This window comes from Rhincodon typus, chromosome 29 (assembly GCF_021869965.1).
Source record: "Rhincodon typus isolate 14 chromosome 29, sRhiTyp1.1, whole genome shotgun sequence".
NCBI lineage: Eukaryota > Metazoa > Chordata > Chondrichthyes > Orectolobiformes > Rhincodontidae > Rhincodon > Rhincodon typus.
Genome location: NC_063360.1, coordinates 4,629,595 through 4,643,246, shown reverse-complemented (window position 1 = coordinate 4,643,246; position 13,652 = coordinate 4,629,595). Strand labels below are relative to the sequence as shown.

Sequence of the window (13,652 nt, the reverse complement as noted above, 5' to 3'; positions counted from 1 at the left end):
AGGAGCAGGAAGGCTGACGTTTTGGGCCTAGACCCTTCTTCAGAAATTTCTTCTTCATTTCTGAAGAAGGGTCTAGGCCCAAAACGTCAGCCTTCCTGCTCCTCTGATGCTGCTTGGCCTGCTGTGTTCATTCAGCTCTACACCTTGTTATCTCAGATTCTCCAGCATCTGCAGTTCCTACTATCCCTGTGGAATACCACTGGTCACAGTTCTCCATTTTGAGAAACTCCCTTCCACTACAACTCTGTCTCCTGTTGCCCAGCCAGTTCTCTATCCATCTAGCTAGTACACCCTGGACCCCATACGACTTCACTTTCTCCATCAGCCTACCATGGGGAACCTTATCAAACGCCTTACTGAAGTCCATGTATATGACATCTACAGCCCTTCCCTCATCTATCAACTTTGTCACTACCTCAAAGAATTCTATCAAGTTGGTAAGACACGACGTTCCCTGCACAAAACCATGCTGCCTATCACTAATAAGCACATTTTCTTCCAAATGTAAATAGATCCTATCCCTCAGTATCTTCTCCAGCAGCTTCCCCACCACTGACGTCAGGCTCACCGGTCTATAATTTCCTGGATTATCCTTACTATCCTTCTTAAACAAGGGGACAACATTAGCAAATCCCCTGTCCTCTGGGATCTCAACCGTGCTCAGGGATGCTACAAAGATATCTGTTAAGGCCCCAGCTATTTCCTCTCTCGCTTCCCTCAGTAACCTGGGATAGATCCCATCGGACCTGGGGACTTGTCCACCCTAATGCCTTTTAGAATACCCAACACTTCCCCCCTCCTTATGCCAACTTGACCTAGAGTAATCAAACATCTATCCCTAACCTCAACATCCATCATGCCCCTCTCCTCGGTGAATACCGACGCAAAGTACTCATTAAGAATCTCACTCATTTTCTCTGATTTCTCGCATAACTTCGCTCCTTTGTCCTTGAGTGGGCCAACCCTTTCTCTAGTTACTCTCTAGCTCCTTATGTACCAACAAAAGGCTTTGGGATTTTCCTTAACCCTGTTTGCTAAAGATATTTCATGACCCCTTTTAGCCCTCTTAATTCCTCGTTTCAGATTGGTCCTACTTTCCCGATATTCTTCCAAAGCTTCGTCTGTTTTCAGTTGCCTAGACCTTATGTATGCTTGCTTTTTCCTCTTTGCTAGTCTCACAATTTCACCTGTCATCCATGGTTCCCTAATCTTGCCCTTTTCTATCCCTCATTTTCACAGGGACATGTCTGTCCTGCACTTTAATCAATTTCTCTTTAAAAGCCTCCCACATATCAAATGTGGATTTACCCTCAAACAGCTGCTCCCAATCCACATTCCCCAGCTCCTGCCGAATTTTGCTATAGTTGGCCTTCCCCCAATTTAGCACTCTTCCTTTAGGACCACTCTCGTCTTTGTCCATGAGTATTGTAAAACTTAGGGAATTGTGATCACTATTCCTAAAGTAATCCCCTACTGAAACTTCAACCACCTGCCCGGGCTCATTCCCTAACACCAGGTCCAGAATGTCCCCTTCCCGAGTTGGACTATTTACATACTGCTCTATAAAACCCTCCTGGATGCTCCTTACAAATTCTGCTCCATCTAAACCCCGAACACGAAGTGAATCCCGGTCAATGTTGGGAAAGTTAAAATCTCCCATCACCACCAGCCTGTTGCTCCTACATCTTTCCAGAATCTGTCTACATATTTGTACCTCTATCTCACGCTCATTGCTGGGAGGCCTGTAGTACAGCCCCAACATTGTTTCTGCACCCTTCCTATTTCTGAGCTCTGCCTGTATTGCCTCACTGCTCGAATCCTCCAAGGTGCCCTCCCTCAGCACAGCTGTGATATCCTCTTTGACCAGTAATGCAACGCCTCCACCCCTTTTACCTCCCTCTCTATCCTGCCTGAAGCATCTATATCCTGGGATATTTAGTTGCCAATCTTGCCCTTCCCTCAACCAAGTCTCAGTCATAGCAATAACATCATACTCCAAGGTACTAATCCAAGCCCCAAGTTCATCTGCCTTACCAACTACACTTCTCGCATTAAAACAAATGCACCTCAGACCACCTGTCCCTTTGCGTTCATCATCTGCTCTCTGCCTACTCTTCCCCTTAGTCACACTGACTTCATTATCTAGTTCCTTACAGGCTTTAGTTACTATCTCCTTACTGTTCACTAACCTCCTCATTTGGTTCCCATCCCCCTGCCACATTCGTTTAAACCCTCTCCAACAGCATTAGCAAAAGCACTCCCTAGGACATTGGTTCCAGTCCTGCCCAGTCCTGCCCACACGATAAAAAACAGAAAAAGAAAAGCCTTACCTTATCAATACACCACAGAGTTTTTTTTTGGTTAGAGGAGGAGGGTGGTTGGGAGACACTACATGTGTAGTGTCTTGTGTTTAGTCACTGCCCAAATATATCAGTTCACTCACCTTCCCAGAGCACAATTCGACCGCTCCCACTCAGCTCCACTGCCGAAATGAAGAACTTACCTTCCCGGCAGCCCCTTGGTCCTCGCTCTCACCGCTCCCGCCACTGCTGCAAAAATGGAGGCCGCTGATTCCACGAGGTAAGTATTTAAATGGGAAACTTACCTCCTGGCAGCCCCCTGGTCCTCACTGTCACTGCTCCCGCTGCTGCTGCAAAAAATGGAGCAATGAAGTTTATGAAATAAATAGAAGTATATAGAGTTAATGGTAGTTATCTTTTCCATAGGATGGGGGATTTCAAGACTAGGGAGCACAATTTCATACAACAAACAAGAGTAGGGCTTATACAATTAATAGTAGGGCCTTGGGCAGTGTTGTAGAACAGAGGGACCTAGGGGTGCAGGTACATAATTCTTTGAAGTTTGCATCACATATAGACAGTGTGGTTAAAAAATATGAGAGGTTTAAAAAAGACATAAGAGGCAAATTTTTTACATAGAGGGTGGTTCATGTATGGAATGAACTTCCTGAGGAAGTGGTGGATGTGGGTACAATTACAATGTTTATAAGACATTTGGATAGATACATGAATAAGAAAGTTTTGGCGGGATATGGGCCGGGAGCAGGCAGGTGGGGCTAGTTTAATTTGGGATTATGCTCGGCATGGCCTAGTTGGACTGAGGGGTCTGTTTCTGTGCTGTGTGACTCAATGGCTCTATGATTCTATAAGATTTCTATAAGAAATCCCTCCATACCTGGGATCAACCTCATGAACCATCATTAGTCCATCTTCCTTGTTCTTTTTCCGCAGCTGTCCAAATATGTTATATAGTACTGACTGGCTCTCAGAAGGCAATTTATATTCACTGTGTTACGTTGGAAATATGTTCATTGATCCCATGTAGACAAACATCACAGTTGATTAGTGTACAACATATAGTAGTGAGATTAATCACCAGTTAATCTGTTCTCAGTTGCGTTGGTGTAAGATCGATAATAGGCAGGACATCAATCAAGGTACAGAAGATCGAAAGCTCGCTGTTCTAATTGAACAACTTTTAATCTCCAGGAAAAACATCAAGAAGACAGTGAGAGAGAACTTATGGTTGAAGAAGAGATGCTGAGTAGTTTCCCAGGTACACTATGTTTCAAAATTCAGCCAATTTTTGCATCCAATGTGAATATATAAACAAGTGAATTTAACAGTCTTGATAATGCACAGAAATACACAAAAGCTTCAATTTTTTAAACTCAATTAATTCATAAATTTGGAATTAAAAGACAGTCTCAGGAATGGTGACCTTGAAACTGTCATCAGTTGTTGTAAAAATCTTTTCAGTTCCCAGATGTCCTACAGAGAAGGAAATTTACCTGGTCTCACCTAGACGTGACTCTCGATTTGCAGCAATTTGGTTGACTCTGAAATAGCTTACAAGCCACTCAGTTGCCCCAAACCACTACAAAGTCAGAAAGGATTGCACCTGGATAGACCACCTGGCATCATTCTAGGCACATTGAATCCATTCCACATTAGAAAGTCCTCCTTAATAACTTTGGGGTCTTGTGCCAACCTTGTGAGCAATTTCTCACAGACTGGTCAAACTGATGTACTGCACCATACCTTACAGATTGTGTCCCAAACACCACCTTTACGATCCTGTTCCACCTGAGTTGATGGTACGTTGTTATACTGTTGGGAGGGAGGCACACAGGAAGTCCTCAACGTTAACTCTGTACTCTCATGGAATCTCATTGCATCAGGTCAAACATGGGCAAGGAAACCTCCTGCTGATTAACTGATTTACCCTGAGCTGATGAATCAGTGCATCTCCAAGTTGAATACTATTTGGAAAGGTGAAGCAGCAGGTGCGGCAAAGGCATAGAATGTAGTCTGGGTGGGAACTTCAAAGTCTGTCACCAAGCGTGGTAGGGCAGCATGATCTTTGACTGGGATTGTCAAATAATAAAGCTGCTAAATGAGGTTTGTGACACAGGGCTTTCTCTGTTGAAGGATGTTGTAATCTCTTTGGAGCAAGTAAGTAAATGGATTTGCTATCTGGGAATAATATGATGTAACACTCACTTTTCAACTTTCCCAGTCCTTGGAACAATGTTGTGAGTTCAAACTGAAAACCTGTCTCATTCACTGAATCATTTACCTTGGTGTGGTAATCTGTCCTTTGATTTCTAAGCCTATGCTTCCTGGCCCTTAATGTTCCTGAGCTTCTGGGCTATGCAGTTGGCTGCTGTGGGGGTGGAGGCATCTCCCATTAAAGTCCTTTGCGCTTCCCAAATCTACCCATTCTCAAAGTCTTTGTTGATTCTCAAGTAATTCCTGTAAGGTCTTATTTCCTTTCCCTTCCTTCTTTCAAGATTGCTTTGTCACTTAACCTTTAGAGGTTGTTGCCATCTATGCATTTTTCAAACTCTTAGCAACAATTTTGTAGAATCTCAGAATCCCCACAGTGTGGGAGAAGGCTATTTGGCCCATCGAGTCCACACTGGCCCTCTGAAAGGCATCTCACCCAGACCCACCCCCTATCCTATCCCTGCATTTCCCAGGGCTAACCCGTCTAGCTTGCACACTCCTAGACACTACCACACAATTTAGCATGGCCTGCATATCTTTGAACCGTTGGAGGAAACCCACGCAGGCACAGGGAGAACGTGCAAACTCCACACAGTCACTCAAAGCTGGGATTGAACCCAGGTCCCTGGCACTATGAGGCAGCAGTGCTAACCACTGCTGCTCAAATTTGTCTGCTTCCACCAAGGGTTGGGATCGAGGTGATCATGAAAAGGTCTCTGGTATCAAGGTTTGGTCTGTCCTCTGTGTCTGGCTCAGTTTGTTTCAGTCCCCTTCATGCTGGTTCCTGACAAAATAAGTCCAACTCTTCATTCACACAATGTGTATGACTATAGTCCTAGTTAGAACCAGGTCTCCGTCAGTCTCTTAGTTAAACTTATGCCATGCTTACATCATCAGCCACATTAGTAACTGATTCACATTAACCCCTTACTCGACCGTTGGCCTTCTCTTTGTTTCATTTTTGGAATTGAATAATCGCTTAAGTTGTTTCATTCCACTGTTTACTGTTGCCGAATTGTTTCAGGGATGGAGAAGTTATTTTCGAGAAAGGGTGTGAACGTTTCTAGTGAGGAGAGGCTTGTGTCACTGCAGAGTCAATTGGAGTCACTGACCAGTGAAAACCAAGAGCTACAAGGGAGGCTACAGGTAACAAACCCTCATTCCGTGGACCTTGATATTGAACCTCGCACAATAGGTGAGGGGATTGAAGAGAAGAGTTTTAAAATGAAGGGGGAGATGATGTGTGACCAACATACTAATTATGCACTTTTTGACCTTTTCAAATGTCATGAAGAGATGGGTCATTTCAGTCCTGTGTTTAAATTGAGATTCTCTATTAAGAATCTGACAGAGGGAAGAAAGGTGGCAACATTTAAGATGTGCAGAAGAACAGCTCATTGGGGTTGGAATGGTGTTTGGGCTGTGCAAATCAGTCTTGCAGTAATTGTACCTGTGATACCATGATAAAGAAAGATTTGTTTTTATATAGCACTTTTCATTGACCATCTCAGAGTGCTATACTGCCAATGTAGTATGAACAATGGAATAATAAAATGAAGTGCGATGGAGGCAGTTTCAATTAAGTAATTCAAAGGGGCTTTAGATGATTAGTTAAATAGAACATAATATGGAGGGTTGTGGGAACCAGGTAGGAGGATGGCACTAAATCCCTCCGTTCACTTGGAGAGTCAGTGCAGACACAATGGGCCAAATGGCCGCCTTCTGCACAGTAACGATTCTATGATTCTGTGAAGTACTTTATGAGTGTAGTCATCATTGTAATGTGGGAAATACGGTAACCAACATGCACCATCAAGCTCCCACCAGCAGAAATGTGATCACGACTGGATAATCTGTTTTTTTTTGTAATGTTGTTTGAAGGATGGTCAGAATACCTTGGATAACTCGCTTGCTGTTCTTTGACATTGTGCAATGGGTTATTTTACATCTACCTGTGCAGGCAGGTGAAGGTTCAGTTTGACATCTCATCTAAAAGACAACACCTTGAACTGCAAAGTACTCCCTCAGTGCTGCACAAGAGTATCAGCCTTGATTTCACTCGATCCCTGAGTGGGACTTGAACCCAGAGGCAAGCATCCTGTCAACTGAGCCATGGCTGACACTTGCAATATTAAGCCAAATGTTACCACTAATACCAGAGTCAGATTAAAAATTCCCAGCCAGGATAACTAACACATAGTGCATGATACGTTACAAAGTGAATTACTAATTGACATTTTGCACCTTCAATTTCATCACTCTTGCAATTTTTTTTCAGGAGATAGAATCTTTGCAGAAAGGAGAAAATGAAGGGGAATCATCAGGAAGCCTAGATTTTATCCCTGTTTTTCTGTATGATTCCTTGCAAATGGAATTTGAGAAACTGAAGGAACAGTATGAACAAGCCCAGGCTACAATCAGGGCTAAGGTTGTCTCACCCTCTTCTGACAAACTAATCTCAGTGGAAGCATACGAACAACTAAAGGTGGAATATGAGCAAGAAGTTCAAAGGTTACAAGCAGATCTTGATGGGCTCAAGGCCAACTCCTACTCAAAGGGAGGAGATCCATCCATAGGTGGGGAGTCAGAGGAGAAAGACATGGCAGAACAAGATGTTCAGGAACTCATTAAAAGACTGAAGGAGACCCAGGACAAATATGTGGCAGCTGTGACTGAGATTCAACAACTGGAAGAGCAGATCCAATCAGGAATTCTTTCTGTGAAAGAAAACGAAGCCAAGGGCAACTCAGAGACATTAAAAACAATCCCTGGAAATGAGCTAGAGAGTGTTGAGATGGAGCTCCTGCAAGCAGGTAAAGCTGAAGGAGAAGAAGAAAAGAAAGTGAGAGCACTGGAGAAAAAGGTGAATGAAATGGAGAAGCTTCTGTCTCAAAGTATCCCTTTTGAGGAGTACAATGAAATGCAAATGTCACTAAACACCTCGCTTCAAGAAATTTCCAAAGAGAATTCCCTGCTGATAGAAAGATGCACCAAGGCAGAAGATGAACTTGAGGATCTGAAGAGAAGCCATGTTGGGTCCACTGAAGATGGAATTGGATCTTCCAATGAAGCCAATGAACAACTTGAAGAACTGAGCAGAATCCACAGTGAATTGCAGGAAAAATGCAGAGAGCTTCAAGTCAAATATAACAAGAAAGTTGAAGAACTCGAGTCCACACAATCTTTGTACATCCCAAAGAAGGAGCATGAAGAGGTGAAGGATAAGTTGAGTAAATCCCTCAGCGAAGCCAACAAGCAGCTCTCTGATTTAAAGCAAAGGCACAATGCAATCCAAAAAGAGATCACAAGGCTACAAGATGAGGTAGAACATCAGAGGATGAGCTCCGTAACATTGGATGACCATGTGAAAATGAAGGAATCGCTTGAGAAGTCTGTGCAGGATACCAAAAGAATGTTGATCAATGTGCAGAATGAATTGGCCATGAAGGAAAAGGAGACTTCCCAGCAACAGGAAGAAATGGTGGCAATGAGAGGCCAAACCATTCTAAAAGAAGAGCACGAAAAGATCAGCACATCGCTGAAGGCAGAGGTAAATTCTTTAATGATTAAATTAAACGATCTGACCAAAAAGCATGAGAAGACTTGCACTGAGGTATTCCGAGTACAGAGGGAGGCACTCTTCATGAAGAGTGAGAAACAGAATGCAGAGGAACAGCTGGCCGCTGTGCAGAAACAGTACAACGAATTAAAGACTGAGTCAACGAAGATCATTGAATTGCACAAACAAATTGAGGACTCCGCTGGTCTTGTGAAGGAGAAGGATAGGAAGGTATTGCAAAATTACAGTCTTTTGTGTTGTATAATTAATATTAATATTTCTGATCACTCTTAGATGCTTTTGCTCTGCATTCTATGATCTAATTACCAAGCTTCTTTAGTGTCATCGCTCAGTGATGTGTGGAATGATGCTGGCCTCTTAGCAAATGAAACATCATTCCTTCCAGCGACCAAGTGAAATCTATCCAGTCATGGGCCATCTGTATTGATTTACCCATTTGTATAATGTTACCAGTTAATCTCACGGATTCTTGTGGCAGAACGGTAATGTATCTACTTCTGGGCTACAAGGCCTGGGTTCAGGTGCTGCCTGCTCCAACGATGTGTCTGAACAAGTTAATATAAAAATACCTACGGTGAATCTCAAAACAGCGCAGAGTTCCCCTGCTCTATCACAGGCATTTTAATCTACTGTTTTGGGAACATTTCCCAAAACCACATTGCCTTTGTCACACTCGCTGTTCTTTCAAGAGTCTGGTAGAATCACTCTTTAATTGTGCTTTGTTCCTGTGCAGTACCCTATTTGCTCTGTTGTAAATTGCTCTAAGATCAACTGCTGAAGGTAAGTTGTTGTTGTAGCTGAGGTATTTCAAGTTACTGTAAACACTAGAGAGCTATGGTGGTCTTGTGATCCAGTAGTAGCATCCCAGCCTATGGGCCCGAGGTTCTGGGTTTGAGTCCCATGTGGAACTGTTGGCCATGGTAGGTCTATTCAGAATGTGGCAGACAGGTTGATTGTCAGCCTATAATTCCTTCCACTATTCCTGACTACAGGCAGCAATGAGGGAAAGTTTCCTGGTTAGCCATTCTGCAATGGTTTACCCATAAATATGGACCACTCCAGTGGAAGTTCATGGCACCACTCTGTCTGTCTATTCGAGTGGATGATTTGAAGAAGCTCATGGGAGTTTGTCCAGAAATCCAGCCTGCACAAAATAATTAAGGATAAGAATGGCCATTCATCCCATCATATTAGAACATAAGAACATAAGAACGAGGAGCAGGAGTAGGCCATCTGGCCCCTCGAGCCTGCCCCGCCATTTAATAAGATCATGGCTGATCTTTTTGAGACTCAGCTCCACTTACCCGCTCACTCACCATAACCCTTAATTCCTTTACTGTTCAAAAATTTATCTAGCCTTGCCTTAAAAACATTCAGCGAGGTAGCTTCAACCGCTTCACTGGGCAGGGAATTCCACAGATTCACAACCTTTTGGGTGAAGAAGTTCCTCCTGACCTCAGTCCTACATCTGCTTCCCTTTATTTTGAGGCGATGCCCTCTAGTCCTAGTTTCACCTGCTAGCGGAAACAACCTCCCTGCCTCTGCCTTATCTATTCCCTTCATAATCTTATATGTTTCTATAAGATCTCCCCTCATTCTTCTGAATTCCAATGAGTATAATCCCAGTCTACTCAGTCTCTCCTCATAATCCAACCCTCTCAACTCTGGAATCAACCGAGTGAATCTCCTCTGCACCCCCTCCAGTGCTAGTATATCCCTTCTCAAGTAAGGAGACCAAAACTGCACACAGTACTCCAGGTGTGGCCTCACCAGGACCCTATACAGCTGCAGCATAGCCTCCCTGTTTTTAAACTCCATCCCTCGAGCAATGACAGACAAAATTCCATTTACCTTTTTAATTACCTGCTACACCTGCAATCCTACTTTTAGTGATTCATGCACAAGGACACCCAAGTCCCTCTGCACAGCAGCGTGCTGCTATTTTTTACCATTTAAAACATAGTCCATTTTGCTGTTATTCCTATCAAAATGGATGACCTCACACTTATCAACATTGTAATCCATCTGCCAGACCTTTGCCCACTCACTTAAACTATCTGTATCCCTCTGCAGACTTTCAGTGTCTTCTGCACACTTTGCTATACCACTCACCTTAGTGTCATCTGCAAATTTTGACACACCACACTTAGTCCCCAACTCCAAATCATCTATGTAAATTGTAAACAATTGTGGTCCCAACACTGATCCCTGAGGCACACCACTAGCCACTGACCACCAACCAGAAAAACACCCATTTACCCTTACTCTTTGCTTTCTACTGGTCAACCAATCCTCTATCCATGCCAATACATTACCTGTAATACCTTGCAACTTTATCTTATGTAGCAGCCTTTGGTGTGGCACCTTGTCAAATGCCTTCTGGAAATCCAGATACACCACATCCACAGGTTCCCCATTGTCCACCATGCAAGTAATGTCCTCAAAGAATTCCACCAAATTAGTTAAACATGACCTACCCTTCATGAACCCATGCTGGGTGCTCCCAATGGGACAATTTATATCCAGATGTCTTGCTATTTCTTCCTTAATGATAGATTCAAGCATTTTCCCCACTACTGAAGTTAAGCTAACTGGCCTATAGTTACCTGCTTTTTGTCTACTTCCTTTTTTAAACAGTGGCGTCACATTGGCTGTTTTCCAATCTGCGGGAACCACCCCAGAATCCAGTGAAGTTTGGTAAATAATTACTGGTGCATTTCCTATTTCCCCCATCACTTCTTTTAGTACCCTGGGATACATTTCATCAGGGCCAGGAGACTTGTCTACCTTTGGCCCCATTAGCTTGCCCAGCATTGCCTCCTTAGTGATAATGATAGTTTCTACGTCCTCACCTGCTATAACCTTCTTGCCATTAGTTTTCCGCATGTTATTTGTGTCTTCCACTGTGAAGACCAACACGAAGTAACTGTTTAAGGTATCGGCTATTTCCTCATTCCCAGTTATTAAATTGGCCTTCTCATCTTCTAAAGGACCAATATTTACCTTCACCACTCTTTGACGATTTACATATTTATAGAAACTTTTGCTGCCAGTTTTTATATTCTGAGCTAATTTACTCTCATAATCTATCTTACTTTTCTTTATAACTTTTTTTGTGGCTTTCTGTTGACCTTTAAAGATTTCCCAGTCTACTAGTTTCCCACTACTCTTTGCTTTTTTGTATGTGTTTTTTTTTCAGTCTGATACTTTCCTTTATTTCCTTAGACATCCATGGCTGACTCTCTCTTTTCCTACAGTTCTTCCTTATCACTGGAATATACTTCTGCTGAGCACTGTGAAAAATTGTTTTGAAAGTCCTCCACTGTTCCTCAATTGACCCACCATAAAGTTTTTGCTCCCATTCTACCTTAGCTAACTCCTTCCTCATTCCTTCGTAGTCTCCTTTGTTTAAGCACAGGACATAGGTACTGGATTTAACCTTCTCACGCTCCATCTGTATTTTAAATTCGACCATACTGTGATCGCTCCTTCCGAGAGGATCCCTAACTGTGAGATTATTAGTTATTCCTGTCTCATTACACAGGACTAGATCTAGGATAGCTTGCTCCCTCGTAGGTTCCATTACATATTATCGTGGATGCATTCTATGAACCCCTCCTCAAGGCTGCCATGACCAACCTGGTTTGACCAATCGAAATGTAGATTAAAATCCCCCATAATAATTGCTGTACCATTTTTACATGCATTAGCTATTTCTATGTTTATTGCCCGCCCCACCACCATGTCATTATTTGGTGGCCTATAGACCACACCTATCAGTGAATTCTTCTCCCTGCTATTCCTAATTTCCATCCAAATGGATTCAACGTTTTGTTCAGTAGAACCTATATCACCTCTCACTACCACCCTGATATCATCCTTAAAAAATCAGAGCAACACCACCTCCCTCACCTTCCTGTCTGTCCTTCCGAACAGTTTGATACCCCTGGATATTTAACTCTCAGTCATGACCATCCTGTAACCATGTCTCTGTAATGGCCACTAAATCATACCCATTTGCCATGATTTGCACCATCAACTCATCCACCTTGTTTCAAATGCTCCGAGCATTCAGATAAAGTGCCCTTATGCCAGTTTTTGCACCTTTTTGGGCCCTATTACCTCCATTACTAACAGCTCTGGAGTTCTCCTTCCCTTTAACTTTTTTCCTAATTTTCAATGGAGTTGAAGCTTCCTCATCACCTGCTAACCTGCTGCTTTGCTTTACATTAATTGTTATTCTCCCTCTACGCTCACTTCTCCCTTCCCTCCTACTTACTAGTTTAAAGCCCTATTAACCACCCTATTTGCCCTTTTCGCCAGAACACTGGACCCGGCCCTGTTCAGGTGGAGTCCATCCCAGCGGTATAGATCCCTCCTGTCCCAGAACTGATGCCAGTGCCCCATGAAAAGGAAACCCTCTTTCCCACACCACTTTTTTAGCCACGTGTTTACTTCCCTGATCCTTGCCTCCCTATGCCAATTTGCACGTGGCTTGGGCAGCAATCCAGAGATTATGACCCTTGAAGACCTGTTTTTTAATTTTGTTCCTAGCTTTGCATAATCCTGAAACAGGTCTTTTTTCCTAGTTCTGCTTATGTTGTTGGTACCTGCATGGACCACAACAACTGGATCCTCCCCCTCCCTCTCTAGTATCTTCTCAAGCCGGTCAGAGATGTCTCACACCTGGCACCAGGCAGGCAACACACCATGTGGGATTCTCTATCCTGCTCGCAAAGGATACTGTCTATCCCCCAATAATGGAATCCCCTACAACTACAATCTGTCTTTTTGCTCCCCCCTCTTGAATGGCCTCCTGGACCATGGTGCCATGGTCAGTTGATTCATCCTCCCTGCAGCCCTGTTCCTCGTCCACGCAGGGAGAAAGTGCCTCATACCTGTGGGACAATGTCAAGGGCTGCGGCTCCTGTGTTCCTGTCTGCAGGGTCCCTCTACCTGCCTCACTCGCAGTCACACACTGCTGTCCCTGCCTGCCGATCGAATTAACATTAGTTAATCTACCAGGTGTAACTGCCTCCTGGAACACAGTATCCAGGTATTTCTCCCCCTCCCGGGTGTGGCGCAGTGTTTGGAGTTTGGATTCCAGCTCATCAATTTTGAGCCGGAGCTCCTCAAGCAGCCAACACTTGCTGCAGATGTGGTCACTGCCATTCTCAATAGGATCAGCTAGCTCTCACATCATACAGCTACAACACATCACCTGGCCTGCCATCTCTACTTAGTTAATTATTTAAAATTAATTAGTTTTGTTTTAGTTTCACAGTGTTCGCTGCACCAGTAAGTTTACTCTGTTATATACTCAAACAGATTCCAGCTTTGCCTTCCGACCCGCTCCCAGAGGATTTGGTGTCTAGGTGACCACCCCGAAAGATAACAAAGAGATGAGGAAAAAAAATGCAAATAGCTTACCTGCTCACCACACTTAGTCGTTATTATTAGGTTAGAGGAGGTGGAAGGGTGGGAGACACTACGCGTGTAGTGTCTCAGGTGTTAGTTAACTCCCAAATTTATTGGGTGGAAGC

At 43.5% G+C, this 13,652-nt stretch overlaps 1 protein-coding gene across 1 annotated transcript in view; it reads left to right on the top strand.

Annotated features, from left to right (window-relative positions):
* The window catches only part of LOC109921048 (ankycorbin-like), an 87,066-nt gene that overhangs the window by 58,043 nt on the left and 15,371 nt on the right, over positions 1–13,652 (top strand). Inside the window, exons 10-12 of the mRNA XM_048613892.1 lie at positions 3,510–3,576; positions 5,554–5,675; positions 6,808–8,319. Of these exons, the coding sequence (XP_048469849.1) occupies positions 3,510–3,576; positions 5,554–5,675; positions 6,808–8,319 (1,701 nt within the window). The remainder of the gene's footprint in view (positions 1–3,509; positions 3,577–5,553; positions 5,676–6,807; positions 8,320–13,652) is intronic.